This window comes from Phoxinus phoxinus (genome assembly GCF_949152265.1).
Source record: "Phoxinus phoxinus genome assembly, chromosome: 2".
Taxonomy (NCBI): domain Eukaryota; kingdom Metazoa; phylum Chordata; class Actinopteri; order Cypriniformes; family Leuciscidae; genus Phoxinus; species Phoxinus phoxinus.
In genome coordinates, this window is record NC_136877.1 from 27,551,115 (window position 1) to 27,564,745 (window position 13,631).

The 13,631-nt window shown below is 37.7% G+C and overlaps 2 protein-coding genes across 52 annotated transcripts in view; one reads left to right on the top strand and one right to left on the bottom strand.

The window, feature by feature from the left end:
- Positions 1-233: 233 nt before the first annotated feature.
- kif9 (kinesin family member 9) lies at positions 234-7,884 on the top strand. Of its 2 annotated transcripts, XM_079604874.1 has the most exons (21): positions 234-306; positions 392-540; positions 1,934-2,087; positions 2,195-2,301; positions 2,382-2,612; positions 2,984-3,067; positions 3,167-3,259; positions 3,422-3,569; positions 3,733-3,797; positions 3,888-3,965; positions 4,116-4,184; positions 4,313-4,411; positions 4,508-4,563; positions 4,650-4,740; positions 4,837-4,973; positions 5,652-5,789; positions 5,917-6,125; positions 6,209-6,388; positions 6,630-6,742; positions 7,422-7,526; positions 7,628-7,884. In XM_079604874.1, exons 2-21 carry the CDS (start codon positions 433-435, stop codon positions 7,715-7,717), a joined length of 2,355 nt encoding a protein of 784 aa, XP_079461000.1. In that variant the 5' UTR covers positions 234-306; positions 392-432; the 3' UTR covers positions 7,718-7,884. The 2 variants fall into 2 exon arrangements, with proteins under 2 accessions (XP_079461000.1, XP_079460999.1); XM_079604873.1 differs by lacking the exon at positions 234-306 and having other exon boundaries at positions 307-540; positions 3,733-3,965.
- A 320-nt stretch (positions 7,885-8,204) lies between these two features.
- scrib (scribble planar cell polarity protein) overlaps positions 8,205-13,631 on the bottom strand; it is a 97,329-nt gene continuing 91,902 nt past the window's right edge. For 31 of the 50 annotated variants that reach the window (XM_079604858.1, XM_079604824.1, XM_079604852.1 and 28 more), the window contains 2 exons: positions 12,966-13,020; positions 8,205-10,133 (listed from right to left, as the gene is read on the bottom strand). In XM_079604858.1, the coding sequence (XP_079460984.1) occupies positions 10,021-10,133; positions 12,966-13,020 (168 nt within the window). In that variant the 3' untranslated portion in view covers positions 8,205-10,020. Of the gene's footprint in view, positions 10,134-12,829; positions 12,879-12,965; positions 13,021-13,631 lie in introns of all 50 variants that reach the window. The other 19 variants (XM_079604856.1, XM_079604855.1, XM_079604853.1 and 16 more) reach the window with 2 other exon arrangements.

Here is a 13,631-nt window from a genome sequence, read left to right on the forward strand (position 1 = left end):
CATCCGTTCACATAACGTTAGTGCGGGGTTTTCCGAGAATGCGGTTATGATTCAAATATAGGGGAGCGAATTCGTTAGAATGCGGGTGTTGTTACTCACGCAAATAACCGAACTGTGTGTGATTATAACCACGAGGACTCAGATAACGTTACAGGTTTAATAAAGGTAACCACAGAGAATGTCCTAATAATGCGAAGCTCGAGGCATTGTCATGACAACGGCATCAACACGTTAACTGTCCAACAACAGCTAGCTAGTAGCTAGGCTATTATTTGTTGTGCTATCGCACGGGATAACGTTGCACAGGTGAGTTTCGAGAGCACAACGTTTACTCTTGATTCAAGATTTGATATTCAAAGCGCGCTCTTATGTCATATGATGGCCTTTTCAGACTTATATGTCGTGCTGTAGGCTATGTGAGAGATACTCTACATGGCAGGAATCATGAGTTCGCAGGGCTCTCCAGTAAAGGTGTATATTCGCATCCGACCCACAGCCAATTTTGCGCACGAGCTTATTGAATGCCTACCTGACCAACAGGTATGCAATGTGCCAACATTTATCTTTTCTCTAAATGTTCTTAATTGTTAAATGAACTAATCTGTGAAGTTGGTCTTGTATTGCTTCTTACAGCCTTCTGTTTTGTATTGCTTTATTTATTTATTTTATTTCAGGTTTATTTAACAGGGACAATGCACACTAATAATACATACATAAATGTACAGTGTGCCAAAATTAGCCAAAAGGCTGTTTTACATCTGCTGTCCCTGGACAGATCTTAATATGTCACACCTAAAAAAATTTTTTTTTTAAAGGATTGAAATAGAAAAAAAATTACTAAACCAACATAAAATAGAACAATTGGTCAATATCAACAACACCACCACACACATACAAACACGCCAAACTGTCAGTCCACTTAACAAACATTTTTTGGACATGCACAAAAAACAATATAGCTGGGACAATAACCAACAACAGAGGTTTCACCTATCTAAACACAAATGAGCCAGACAAACTCATCGGCATAGCACAAGCACAAACAAACAGGCAGGACAGAGAAGACAGGGTAGCAGCAAGATTTCATGTCAAATGTAATGTTGACAGTCCTGACTACCTGATAGCCACTTCTTTAAGTTAAATTTAAAAGAAGCGCAAGTTTTAAAATTCCTAATATGAATTGGAATGAGGTTCCATTCACGAGCAGCCCTGACTGAAAAAGCTGTTTGCACTCTTCCTCAACGAGACAATGCAGTTACCTCTTGCTGCACTCCTTGTAGATCTGTAAGCATTTGGTGCTATGTTTACAAACTGGCGCAATACAGGAGGAGCCAGTCCATGTAAAATTTTGTACATAAGACAGAGATCTGTATATATAATCAAGTTTTCGAAATTTATTAGATTATATATATTTTTTAAACATGACAATGATGATAATACGAAATAACGAAATACAAAATATGCCAAAATAAACACAAAAGCTGCAAAAACATAACTAATATTAAAAATGATTAAAAAAGCAAAGACAGAAGAATATTACACAAGTGGCATAACCTTTTCGTTATGCATACGTTTTGAAAAGTATGAAAAGTAAACAACAATATTATTAACTAAAATTTTAAAAAGAACAAAGGCATATTTGATAGTTTTGAAGTCAAATTCAGGTACTTCATATGTCAAATTTAGCCAAACATGAAGGTCCTTAAATACATAAAATACCATTCAAATATGTTTTTAAAACATTATTATTACAACTTTCCTCCAGAAATGTAATACCAGAAATGAATAAATTAATTTTGGGGATCACAGGTGAATAACACAATGCACCTTTAACCAACTGAGCCAAACCCACAGGAAACGTGCCCACATCAAACAGATTGAATGATGCTAATGTTTAAGAATGCTTACCCCTGTCCCTCTCTTTATCTCTGAGACTTTGAGAGTACGGTCCAAGAAAGGAAAGAGGAACAATCATCAGAGCTCGTGGTTATTTCAGCTGAATGGAGTGCTGCACAACGTGTCACAAGAGGACATCTATGATGGTGTAGCCCGGAGTGTAGTGCTGGGAACCTTTGGGGGCTACAATGGTTGGTCATTCAAATGCATACATATCATTATCTGAAATCACAAACATTTACAGAGGCAGTTCATACTTTGAAATAAAATGTTTAGGAAAGCCATTTTGTGTGTTTAGGTACAATAATGTGCTTTGGGCAAACTGGAGCAGGGAAAACATACACTATGACAGGTGCTGCAGAGACTTACAAACAGAGAGGCATCATTCCTCGAGCCCTACAGGAGGTGATCGAGACCCATGAAAAAGAAGCACTTAGTCAATGTTTCAGCTCTTATGGCTAATTAACCATCTCTTAATTCCTCAGGTTTTCCAGGAGGTGGCGGGTCGTGTAGATCATACATTCTCTGTTCACCTTTCTTTTCTGGAAATCTATAATGAGACGATAGTAGACTTGCTCTCCAGCTTAAAGCATGGAAAAGGTTCACATAGTGGAGTCTTAACTGTGGTAGAAGAACCCGGAGGTGGAGTCTCAGTCAAAGGATTGTCTTTACATCTGGTTCACAATGAAGAGGAGGCTCTTAACCTGCTTTTTGAGGTAAGAAGTAAAGTCACGAGGCTTATTAAAAAAACATGAATCCATAGTTATTTCAGCAAAAGGTCAATTTCCAGTAAACAGAATTCTTAGCAGGTTGTGTTTGCCCTGTCAAGGGCAAAGGTTTGTTTTTATCTTTCATCAATGCTGTTGACAAATTGGCTAATGACAAACAATACGATATAACCGCCACCAGAGAATCTCCGTTAAAGATCTGTTACTTATGAAAGAATGACAAAAACATTCCTGTTTGCCCAAATGGGCAAAAGCAACTGCTACAGCACATTCAGAATTGGATTTTCATATTTTCGTTACAGATTTAGACGAAATAGGCACATCTGTGATAAATAACACTGATCTCACTGCGCTGACAGGGGGAGATGAACAGAATTATTGGAGAACATGCCCTTAATAAACATTCCTCCAGGTCTCACTGCATATTTACCGTCCACATTGAGGTAAGTGCCTGAAATATACTGAACATGATAAGATTAAAAAAGTATTGAGTAAACTGGCCTTTTTATATGTGGTGGTATTTTTTTGCATGTGTGGCATAGTCTCGCTCTCGCACACTGTCAGAAGCAAAATACATCACCTCTAAACTGAACCTGGTGGACCTGGCGGGATCTGAGAGACTTAGCAAAACTGGGGTCAGTTCATTTCTCCTCTCATCATTACAGTTTAGTGTGCAGCTAGCAGTGCACTGTTGAACACTGCAGCATTGTTTGCACTAATGTGTTAATCATGGCAAGCTCCTCAAATGCAAACAGTTTCCAATTTTGTCACTATCTACTTTTTGTTTTTTACTCCAGTCAGAGGGTCAAGTCCAAATGGAGGCAATGTATATCAACAAGTCCCTTTCTTTCCTGGAGCAGGTCATCTTGGCTCTAGCTGACAGTCGTAGGGAACATGTTCCCTTTAGACAGTGCAAACTTACCCATGCTCTCAAAGACTCACTTGGTTAGTGTGCTAAACAATTATCACAAGTTTTCCCATAAAGTTGACCAACAAACCAACATTAGCATGTAAACATTTTGAACATTGGGAAAACCTTCATTGAAAAAAGTAATGTAATCTTGAAAGGGACAAATGATTTATCTCTGGCTCAACTGTACCTACACAGGAGGAAACTGTAACACAGTGCTTGTGGCAAACATATATGGTGAAGGGGCACAAATTGAAGAGACGGTGAGATGTTTTTATTATAAATCCTGTGAGACATGTCTGTTAAGTCTAGAAAACCCACACAGCTTCTTTGTTTTTTGGTTCTTTTGGCAGCTTTCAACGCTTCGCTTTGCCACCAGAATGAAATGTGTGAAGACAAAGCCATTAATCAATGAACATGTCGACCTAGTGGTAAGATTTTGTTCATGTAAATTACAAATCCTAAATCCTCTTATAATTATATATCTAAAAAAAATAATCTGCACATTGAACTAATGTCTAACAGTTTAGTGCAGAAAATCCTTTCATATGATGGTTAAAACCCTGTGAATGTTTATCAAGCTTCAGGTGCAAAGACTAGAGAAAGAAATCCAGTTTCTTAAGGAGGAGCTGTCTATGTGTAACAAACTGGTGAGTACAAACACGTGCACATTTTACACAAAACACACTTACCACATCAACAAATGAACGCCGCATTCTGGTTTCCCAAGCTTCGACTTTGGGCTACATGGTTATTTTAATGTCCTCCTTACTCATAGACTAATCGGGTTTCTAATGAGATCCTGTCAGAAACCCAGGTGGAGGAAGCGAGGAGGCAGGTGCAGAGATACCTGTCTGGATCACTGGTTGAGATTCCGGTAAACACCATAGTTTATACATCAGTGCTTTAAATATGTAAGTTTACCTTTTCTTGAATTAATCTCATTTTTGTCAGAACGGATTTAATGTTTCAGATTGTAAGCATTACACAAATCCAAGAGGTGTTTGCCCAGTTCAAAAAAGTGGTGTTGTAAGTACAGTTACCTCTTTATCAACAATTTAACATATTTATAATGGAAGCCAATACAATTATGTTTCAATGTATGTATTAAATAGGGAGCAGCAAACGAAATTGCGAGAGGAACTCTGTCCGAGAAATGCTCGCGTAGAGAAAGCCATGAACACAACACCATTTACTGTTGCAGAGGTTAGTGCTATACAGGTATTCAGTAGACAACAATACTTCAGCAAGAACAGAGAAGGTCAGAAAAGGATGTCACATGCCTCATGAACTCTGCTACAGGTGCAGGGGTCCGTTTGTGCTGTTGGAAAGGTGGAGAGCAGTGGATATGGCCTTGGTTTAGCTAAATCTTCACAGAGACATCAACGAGAAGTGTCACCTAAACCAAGTAAAGCAAGAAAAGACAAACAGATCAGCAGGTGACATCTTATTTCCCTAAGGTTTGAGGCCTGATGTGACAAATGTGAGCAAATAACTAAGCATCCATGTTTAGATTTAGTCTTGTTATGTCTGGAATACACTGCACAACTTTTAAAAATCTGAACAGAATCTTTAGGAAACATGCAGGGTCCAAGCATCATACACTTGCTGACTTTGTAAATGGTTACAGAGGAAAAACTAGGCATGATTGAGGATCACACACTACCAGAACACAATAAACTCACACAGAAACACATGATTTTCTGTGAAATCTGTCAACTCCAACTGCTCAAAGTCTGCAGACTGCGCTGACTTTCAGCAACTGCCTTTAGTCAGCTCTGTTCTCTGTCAGTAGACATCTAGACATGATGAAAGCTTTGTGAAATGGAAGACAGTATGATGACGTCTTTGTGTCAGTCTACAAATTTTGGGATTTAATTTGACAAAAATTGACGACAAAAATAATACATGACAATTGTATTTGACAAATTTGCCATGTACACTTAAAAGGCCATTAAAGTTCACCATGGTCAAGAAATAATCCCCGACTCCATATGCATGTATGTATATTTGTAAAAACCAAAGCCTCACCATAAACTGGTGGCACCATAGCATTTGGAGTTAAGAGAAATGAACTACCAGGCTGTAAATTGTGCTTCAAATCTTATCTTAAACAGAAAGGAAGGGGCATTGAGCCAGTCGCCTGTGGAAAACACAACTGTAGAAGCCACACAGCCTCTAAGCATGAGTGAATCGGACATGACCACACAAGAGCCCCAACGACAAGATCCAGAACAACCACAACACAGAACTGAGTAAGTTCCTTACATACATCAGCAGCACCTGTAAGCTTCAGGAGACCTCTGCTGACAGGGACCAAGTACCGCAGTTACTAATACATATGAAAGTCAGCTTACATTAATATTGAAATTAATTTCTCAGCTCTCCTCCGCCCAAAGCGGAGGCATTTGAAGATTTCAAAGCAGAACGGGGAAGTGAGATTAACCGCATCCTAAAGGAGAACAAGGCTGTGCTGTTGGACCGCACGTCCCAGTTACGCACACTCACTGATGTCATCAATGTGACTAAACGGGGTCTTGACAATATTACATATGAACTGCGACAGTTCAGAGAGCGAAGACAAAGCCAGGGTGAGCATTACATGATGTAAAAAAGAGCTCCTTTCTAAATGAGATGTAGTAATCATATGAAGCTGAAGCCATTGGTTTTATAGGTCAGTTTGTGAGTGCGGAGGGGGAGCCTGTGATGGAAGAGGCTGAACTGTCTCTATTGATGCAGCTAAAAGAGCTGAAGAACCGTTATAGACGGGCCTATGAGGACCTCAGATGCACAAAGACAGAAGTCGGCTACTGTCAGCACCTAGTGAATCAGTGCCGCACACGGCTGCTAACAGGTGACTTTCTGTAGTTCTCCACACAACATGTACTTCCTCTTGTTTCCAGGCTTCTCTGGTTTTGGTTAGAATTTCAGATAGCAACTGTTGCAATCTATGATTGTCAGCATTTTGTGACAAAAATGTATCTAAATTTACTTCCATGATCTATCCAAATATTTTCATAGTAGTACTTACCACACCTCACTTATGTTCATCCTTCTCTAAAATCAGTAATACGCTTTTGTTTTGTGCTTGCCAGAGTTTGAGAGCTGGTACAATGAGTCTTTCCTGTTGCCGGATGAAGTGCTGTCAGTCTTAGAGGCCGGACCAGTTAGGCCAGGTCACATACCTGTGGACAAAGCTTTAGCTCTGGTCAGTAAGAGCCACACATATCCAGGCCATGACACTTGAGGTGTTACTGAGTGTACTTTTTTTTGGGGGGGGGGGGGGGGGGAGGGAGACATTTTATTCAGTGATGCAATACATTTATCAAAAGAGATTTACATAGTTACAAAAGATTTAGGTTTCAAATAAATGTTCTTTTAAACTTTTTTTATAGTATTGCAGTTTCCACAAAAATATCAAGCAGCACAACTGTTTTCAATATTTATAATGGCATTAAATGTCATTTGAGGAGCAAATCAGCACATCATCACAAGAATAAATTAAATGTAATAATATATTCAAATAAAAAAACAGTTATTTTAATTAGTAAAAATATTTCACAAAATTGTTTTACTGTATATTTTTGATTATATAAATATATATATATATACATTAAATGGCACTACTCATTTTTATATGATTACATAAAACATGTATATTTTCCAAAAACTGTTAGCACATGCTTCCTAGTAATTCTTAAAACATTGCGGTTTTAACGAGGATGTGATTTTAATTTCTGAGTGAAGATCTCTTGCTCCACTGTAGCACCTGAAACATCTCATGATTTTATATATTTGTGGTGCATGATGTAATGAGCAGAAAAAAGCTTTACAATGTGTGAGACTCGTTCAAGTGTGACCGTGTCAGATGTTGCATCACTGGACAGATGGAGGATGATGAAGAGCACGGTGATACTCCCGGTCACAAGCTGCAGGCAGACAGTTCCAGTGCGGTGTCATTTTATAATGCCTACAACAGGACTCTACAGAGGGTAAGACACACTTACACCTGATACTAGCTTTCATTACTCAACACTCAAATAATACTGTTAAATGTATGCAACAATATAATGAAGGCATCTTGTCTTTACAGAGGGGAAGCAGACAGGCTTCTCAGAGTCCAGACTCAGTGAGAGGCAGCAGGAGTAAGATAAACCTCCGTCCTATTCTCTCAGTCATCTGATCAGTCTCACTCTTTACACTTTCTGAAGCATGTTTCCATGCATGTTCAAAATTGGCAGAACATATGAAAACACCTGCTATCTGAAAGCTGCTTGTGATGTATAATGTGTGAATCTGTATTGTTCGATAACAAAGACAATCGGTCTATAAAATGTTTGGATCACTTTCCAGGTTGAATGTGTACTGCGTATTTTTGACTACATTGTTATTGGTATGTACTTGGTACACTTGACAGTATATTTCTCCACTTCAAGAAAACAGCAGTTTGCGCTAATCAGAGGCAAAAACAACCTCAGTACATCAGGTTGTTAAATGAAAAGTAAACTTTATTATTCCTGAACCACAAAATAGACTTCTTTGGTTGTACAAATTCACTAGTTACAGTCCTGAATGAGCTCTATTCCCAGACCTTTTGTCCCACCCTCCCCTTTAGCAAAAAAACAAACAAAGAAAATCCTCCCCACAAAGACAGGAAAACAATAAGAGAGCTCAAACTCTTTTGCTCTGAAAAAGTAAAAATGTAGTGAATCCCATTATCTCATTGGTTACAGAAAACCAACTTTGCTTTTTTTTCTCAAACTACATTAAAAAAAATCAATGATGAGCAATCCCAAACTGTTATTAACCAAAACTGAATTTCAGTCAATGAGAGCAACACAAAAGCTAAGATTAGTAAAAATAAAATGAAGATTATTTCATATGTTTGACAGGTTCATTGGGACACAGTGTTGATGGCAGCCAGGGTGGTGAACAACTGATTTGAGAACAGTGAAATAAAACATGTTTATTTGAAGGAATAATAAAAGTATATCGTCTTAGTCCTCACACAGGATTGACACTAAAATTGCAATAAGCAATAAACCAATATACACACAGGGATCAGTCAGTCAAGACCCTGGTAGAATCATCTACACCCTCCAGACTTCAGTTTGGTCTTGGGGCAGAAAGGCTCAGATTCAACTCTGATTTTTGCTGCTTTTTTTTTTTTTTTAAAGCATTTATACATTATTCACAAAATGAGCTTTTTAGTGGCTTTATAAGTTCAACTAATTAAAATGTAGATTAGAAAACACCTACTACCTTCACACACCTGTCAGAGTAAGAGAAAGAAAAGATATGAGGAAGATTTGTAGATCAATTGTTCTCAGATGATTTGATTGCCTCCTCGCACTCCCAAAATGGTACCAAATGTTTATGGAGAGTTGAGTGTTTGTCAGTGTGAAATTCTCCACTCTGGTCACTCAGTGTAGCAAAGGGAATGATTCAATTTATAGATATACAACATGACCCAGAACAAGGAGTAGAAAGAAATGGAGAACGAATTTTAGGTGATTTAGATCACCAAAGGAACAAAACAAAAAGTTTTAGGAAAACATTATCCACTTCATTTTACTCTCCTAGTCCAGTCAAGGAAGACTAGAGATCAATCAAAAGGTTTAGAATGACGCTACTCCATATAGTAGGTCAGTCTTTATGATATGGCATGATCATACACATTCCGAAAAGGTCTTTGAATTAGGTCAGACGCAACCTTTCAAAAATATTACATTCATTTGCATCACCTTAAAAGAGAATTCTGTTTTGAAACTGATATGGATATAAAATGGAAATAAAGCTTTATGCCAAGGCCTCGTTTTCAATCTTAAAATGTTGCGTGCAAGAAAATGTATACCAATCCCAAAACTCAAAATTCATCACAAAATAACAAGTAATCAGCTTATACACATGTCAAAAAGCCTCAATTTGTTCCTCTATTGTACTGGATCCCATAGATTAAAAACAGTATATTACATTAATAAATTACATTTAAAAGGAATAAAAGCTTTTCTTTCTGATAGTGAATTAAAACAACAAAAGTGAAATTCTGGCTTACATGGGCAGTGAAGGTAGCAGTATGTTGTCTGCAAACTGAATGTCCCAAAATAAGAACACGGATACATTTAAAAATCCCCTTTTCTGCCTTTCCACATTTCGCCCAGAACATTTTCTAGAGAATGTTTTCAAAGTGTTTAGAAAAACCCACAGCATCTCTTAAAACAATTCTGCTTCTAAAATGGTGACAGACAGAAAAATTGAGTACAATGGGTAAATGAATCAGACATCCTCTGGACCTTTCACAGCAATCCTTTTCAACTGAAAAGCCCAGACTAGCATTTGGGAGAAGCCCATCAGCTCACCTCCCAACCTGTGTTGTCGGCACTAAAATAAGAGTGGTTGAATATCGGTGCACATCTTTTAGTATTAGATGATCACTATGTGTGTTTTATCTTCACAGTTCAGATGCATTAGTGTGTGAGTGTACGGTTACGTGGGCACAGGAGCCTCCAGGCTGCGGCGGCCCTGTCGTAGTTTGCGCTTGTTACTGTAGAGAGCCATCTCCTCTAGAGCAGATGTGGTGGCCACGGGAACTTCTGGATCTAAAACAGAAAAAAAAAAAAAAAAAGTATATTATCGTGCAAGAGGAAGTCTTTAACGCTGCACATGCACCTTCAACCACTGAAAATAAGAAATCTGCTAATTGACAAATGACAGCTTTCATAACAATAACATTGATGCATTTTATTTACACTTCCAAACCATCCCATTATCTCTGAGCCCCATACCATCCGATTTCAGTTCTAAACCCACAAACTCCCGCAAAGCAGTGATTCAGGAGAGCCATTCGATGATGCGTAAGCTGAAAGGCGGAGCTGCACACCATGCAGAAAACCCCCTGCAGAGCACTGATGACATTTGGGTGCCTTCTCAAGACACTGTAATTGAGGCTAGAAGCACACATATACAAATAAATAAGTGTACTCTACAGCAATGTCCTCTTGATTATGAAATTAACACCCATTTTAATGAAACTTGCAGTGAAAGATCTGTTAGATGTACAAACAACAGGTTCACCAATTTTTCAAAATGTAACAAAACATGCAAGCTGCAAAAAATGTAATAAAAATAATTACACTATTTATAGTATTAGTATAAAATATTAGTATTTTACCGCAGCAGAGAGACTTCAGAGTATTGCAGGGTTGTGTTATGCACAACATATCAGAACTATAACGGTTATTGGTCGATATTAAAGATTTTTAAAAAAGAATTTCATCTTATTACACAGCTCTCTGGACTACTTGATTCTGACTTGTCGGATGTGACATTCCAAATGATGATATTTACTAATAATGGCTGTCGTCGATAGCAAAACTATAACAGAGAGCTATATTGCTCTCTCTTTCATTAAAACTCAACTGGTAACATCTTGCATCTTACTTATCGACTATTGAAAATGAAAATTGGAGCACATTAGTATTAAAATAATGTAACATTGTTGAAGAGTTCGTATTGTTGCCAGAATTATTGTTTTGTACTATAATGGATTCTAAGATAATAAACAGGTGAGATTTTTTCATCTCAAATCAATATTTATGTCAACGTCACCACTTGTTACTGATGACTGTTATACCTTAAATGTTTTTTTTTTTTTTAAACTTGCTGGTTTGTCTAAGCTCAAAGCCACATGCAAGGAACTCTTTTTCTTTGTGAAAGATTTACAAGTGAGCAAATAAAATATTTAAACTCACATCTATATTTTGCATCCATCCAATTATTTACTCATGTGACAAGCAGCTGTGTAAGTGGGATAATGTACATCTAGCCAGTTATGGCAAAAACTATTTTGCAAAAACAACTAAGCTGGATGTACATTATTCCTGACATGTCGGTTGATATTGGATATTTTATGCTCCTTTTCTGTTTTTAAATTAAACCGCTCATTTAAGAACAGCAATAACTCGATAACTGTTAAATGAAATCTAAAGCACATCTCAATTTCATACTGTACAATTATTGTACTTGTAGCATTTTAAACGATAGAATATGGATCACTGATCAGTTTTCAGCCATAAAAATAATAATAAAAATATCGGCTAAGAAGTTATGTGACTGGTTTGACCACTGCTGTTACACAATACGTCAAACAGAAGGTAGCCGTTTAAATCTTCATCTATTATAAGACTTGTTACAGTTTTGGCAAACTACAGCATGTGGCATTACATTCAGATTGCTAGAATTCACATGCAGTTCATGTCGTCAGGTTGTGGTTCAGGCACACCTATTTTGAAAAATTGGTAGAACTCTTAATCAAGTAACCTTGATTCTTCAAAAACAGGTTAAGGAATTAAAGCTCATTTGAACCTCGCAGATTATCCACCTTTTTCCTAACAAGCCTACCGCGCTTTAGATTATGAAAGGCACTTCCAGTTTGGGGAATTTCAAATCATAAGGTTGCCCTATAAATAATCCTTATTTATAAGGATTATAAGTAAGCTGTAAAATTTCCTTTGTGTGCTTTTTTCAGACTTCAGGAGAACACTTAGAATTTGAATGTGACATGGTATAACACGAACATCTTCGGAAAGAGCTCTTTTCAGTCGCTGCATTCTTCTCCTCCTGATTTTATTTTTTCCTTTGTATTCTGCTGTACCAGTATGAAAAAAGACAACATACTGGTCATTTGTGGTCTGCTGTCCCGATTTAATTGACCATATATCCCACGAATAATTCACTGGAATGCACTAAGAATCTCTCGTTTTTCTCCAAATCCTCAGGTCTCTATCCAGGTTTGTTTTCACACGGATGCGTTAAAATGTGATTGTCTCCGCTTTTCACTTTTTATCCCTATTAGTGTTTACTGCAACGTTTCTAAAGCAGGTAAATACAAGATTTATTATCTGTCAAAATGATAGAAATCATTTTGAAATATCACATAGTTCCTACAGTTATATTTAACAAATATAACTGAAAAGTGAGCTTTTGGGGTTATTCCTTGTCTGTTGTAGACAATTTGTTACAACTTTTAAATTTCCTTTTAATGTTTGATGGTTGAAGGGTGAGTAGAAAAATGTAATCTCATGGCACCCAGTTTTTGAAAAAGCTTATTATTGAGTTCATAGGCCGAACCTTTCGCCGATTGTTTACAGTTTAATGGAAGTTACTCCCATAATTCGAGCAAAGCGTCATGGGGCTTAGAAAAAAGGTGGATAAGTTTAGCCCATAAAAAGTGCAGTACAGCAAACTTCTTATCAAAAACCAATGCATATGCACACACACACACACACACACTCACAAACAGATCTCCTACCAATATTAGAACAGCATTTATCCAAGGAAGTCACCTGTGTCAAGGGGACAATAACTGTAAGCCAAGTACTAGTGAACACACAAAGATTTCCAGTAGACTGTATTCACTCTGAGGATCTTACCTGGGTTACTGGAGGCATCATCCATGAAGCGCACGTCATCACCTGCACCAGGGGACTGCAAGAGAGAGACAGAGCGTAAGAGGAGGAAACAGAGTTCAGGAAGAATTCAACAGCTCATCTTTTCTTTCCTACCCAAAAGACAAATACCAGAGCAAAACTTTCAGGTGTCTCCCATGAATAGCTCTTTTTGGCTGAATTGCAAAAATGCTAGGTGTAAATATTCAGTCTAAAAAGACAAATGTAAATGACAAGATGAGTTATTTTGAACGGCACAGCGGTCCTTGGATCAACAGACTCGACATCTGAGCCACAGAGCTGTTCTGGGAGACGCCACTTGACCTTCACCTGATCAGAAAGCACTTCTGTAGGGGAGGTTAAAACAGCTGCGGACAGACTTACTGAGGGACATCTAGATTAAAATAAGGTCCATAAGGCCTGTAAACTTCTCGTGCTCCTCTGTTGAAGTTCCAGTTAGATGTTGTTAAAGGATTGGCCTAATGCTGAAAATGTCCCCAAAACACCCACAAGTTTCAAGGATATTTCCATCTCTTCAACTTTTTCAGGGCAGATCATTTTAAGAATTGGAAGAAAACGTATAACATACTAAGCTCTGCTTTTCAGAGTCTGCTTAAAACTTCACACAACAGTCCCTCCAAAATCTCACAA

Bases quoted from the DNA above. Each gene is read 5' to 3' on its own strand.
- kif9 (XM_079604873.1), top strand. From the start codon at position 433: ATGGCAGGAATCATGAGTTCGCAGGGCTCTCCAGTAAAGGTGTATATT. The intron at 2,088-2,194 runs GTTGGTCATTCA...TTGTGTGTTTAG, and splicing joins AACCTTTGGGGGCTACAATG to GTACAATAATGTGCTTTGGG. The intron at 3,966-4,115 runs GTAAGATTTTGT...ATGTTTATCAAG, and splicing joins ATGAACATGTCGACCTAGTG to CTTCAGGTGCAAAGACTAGA.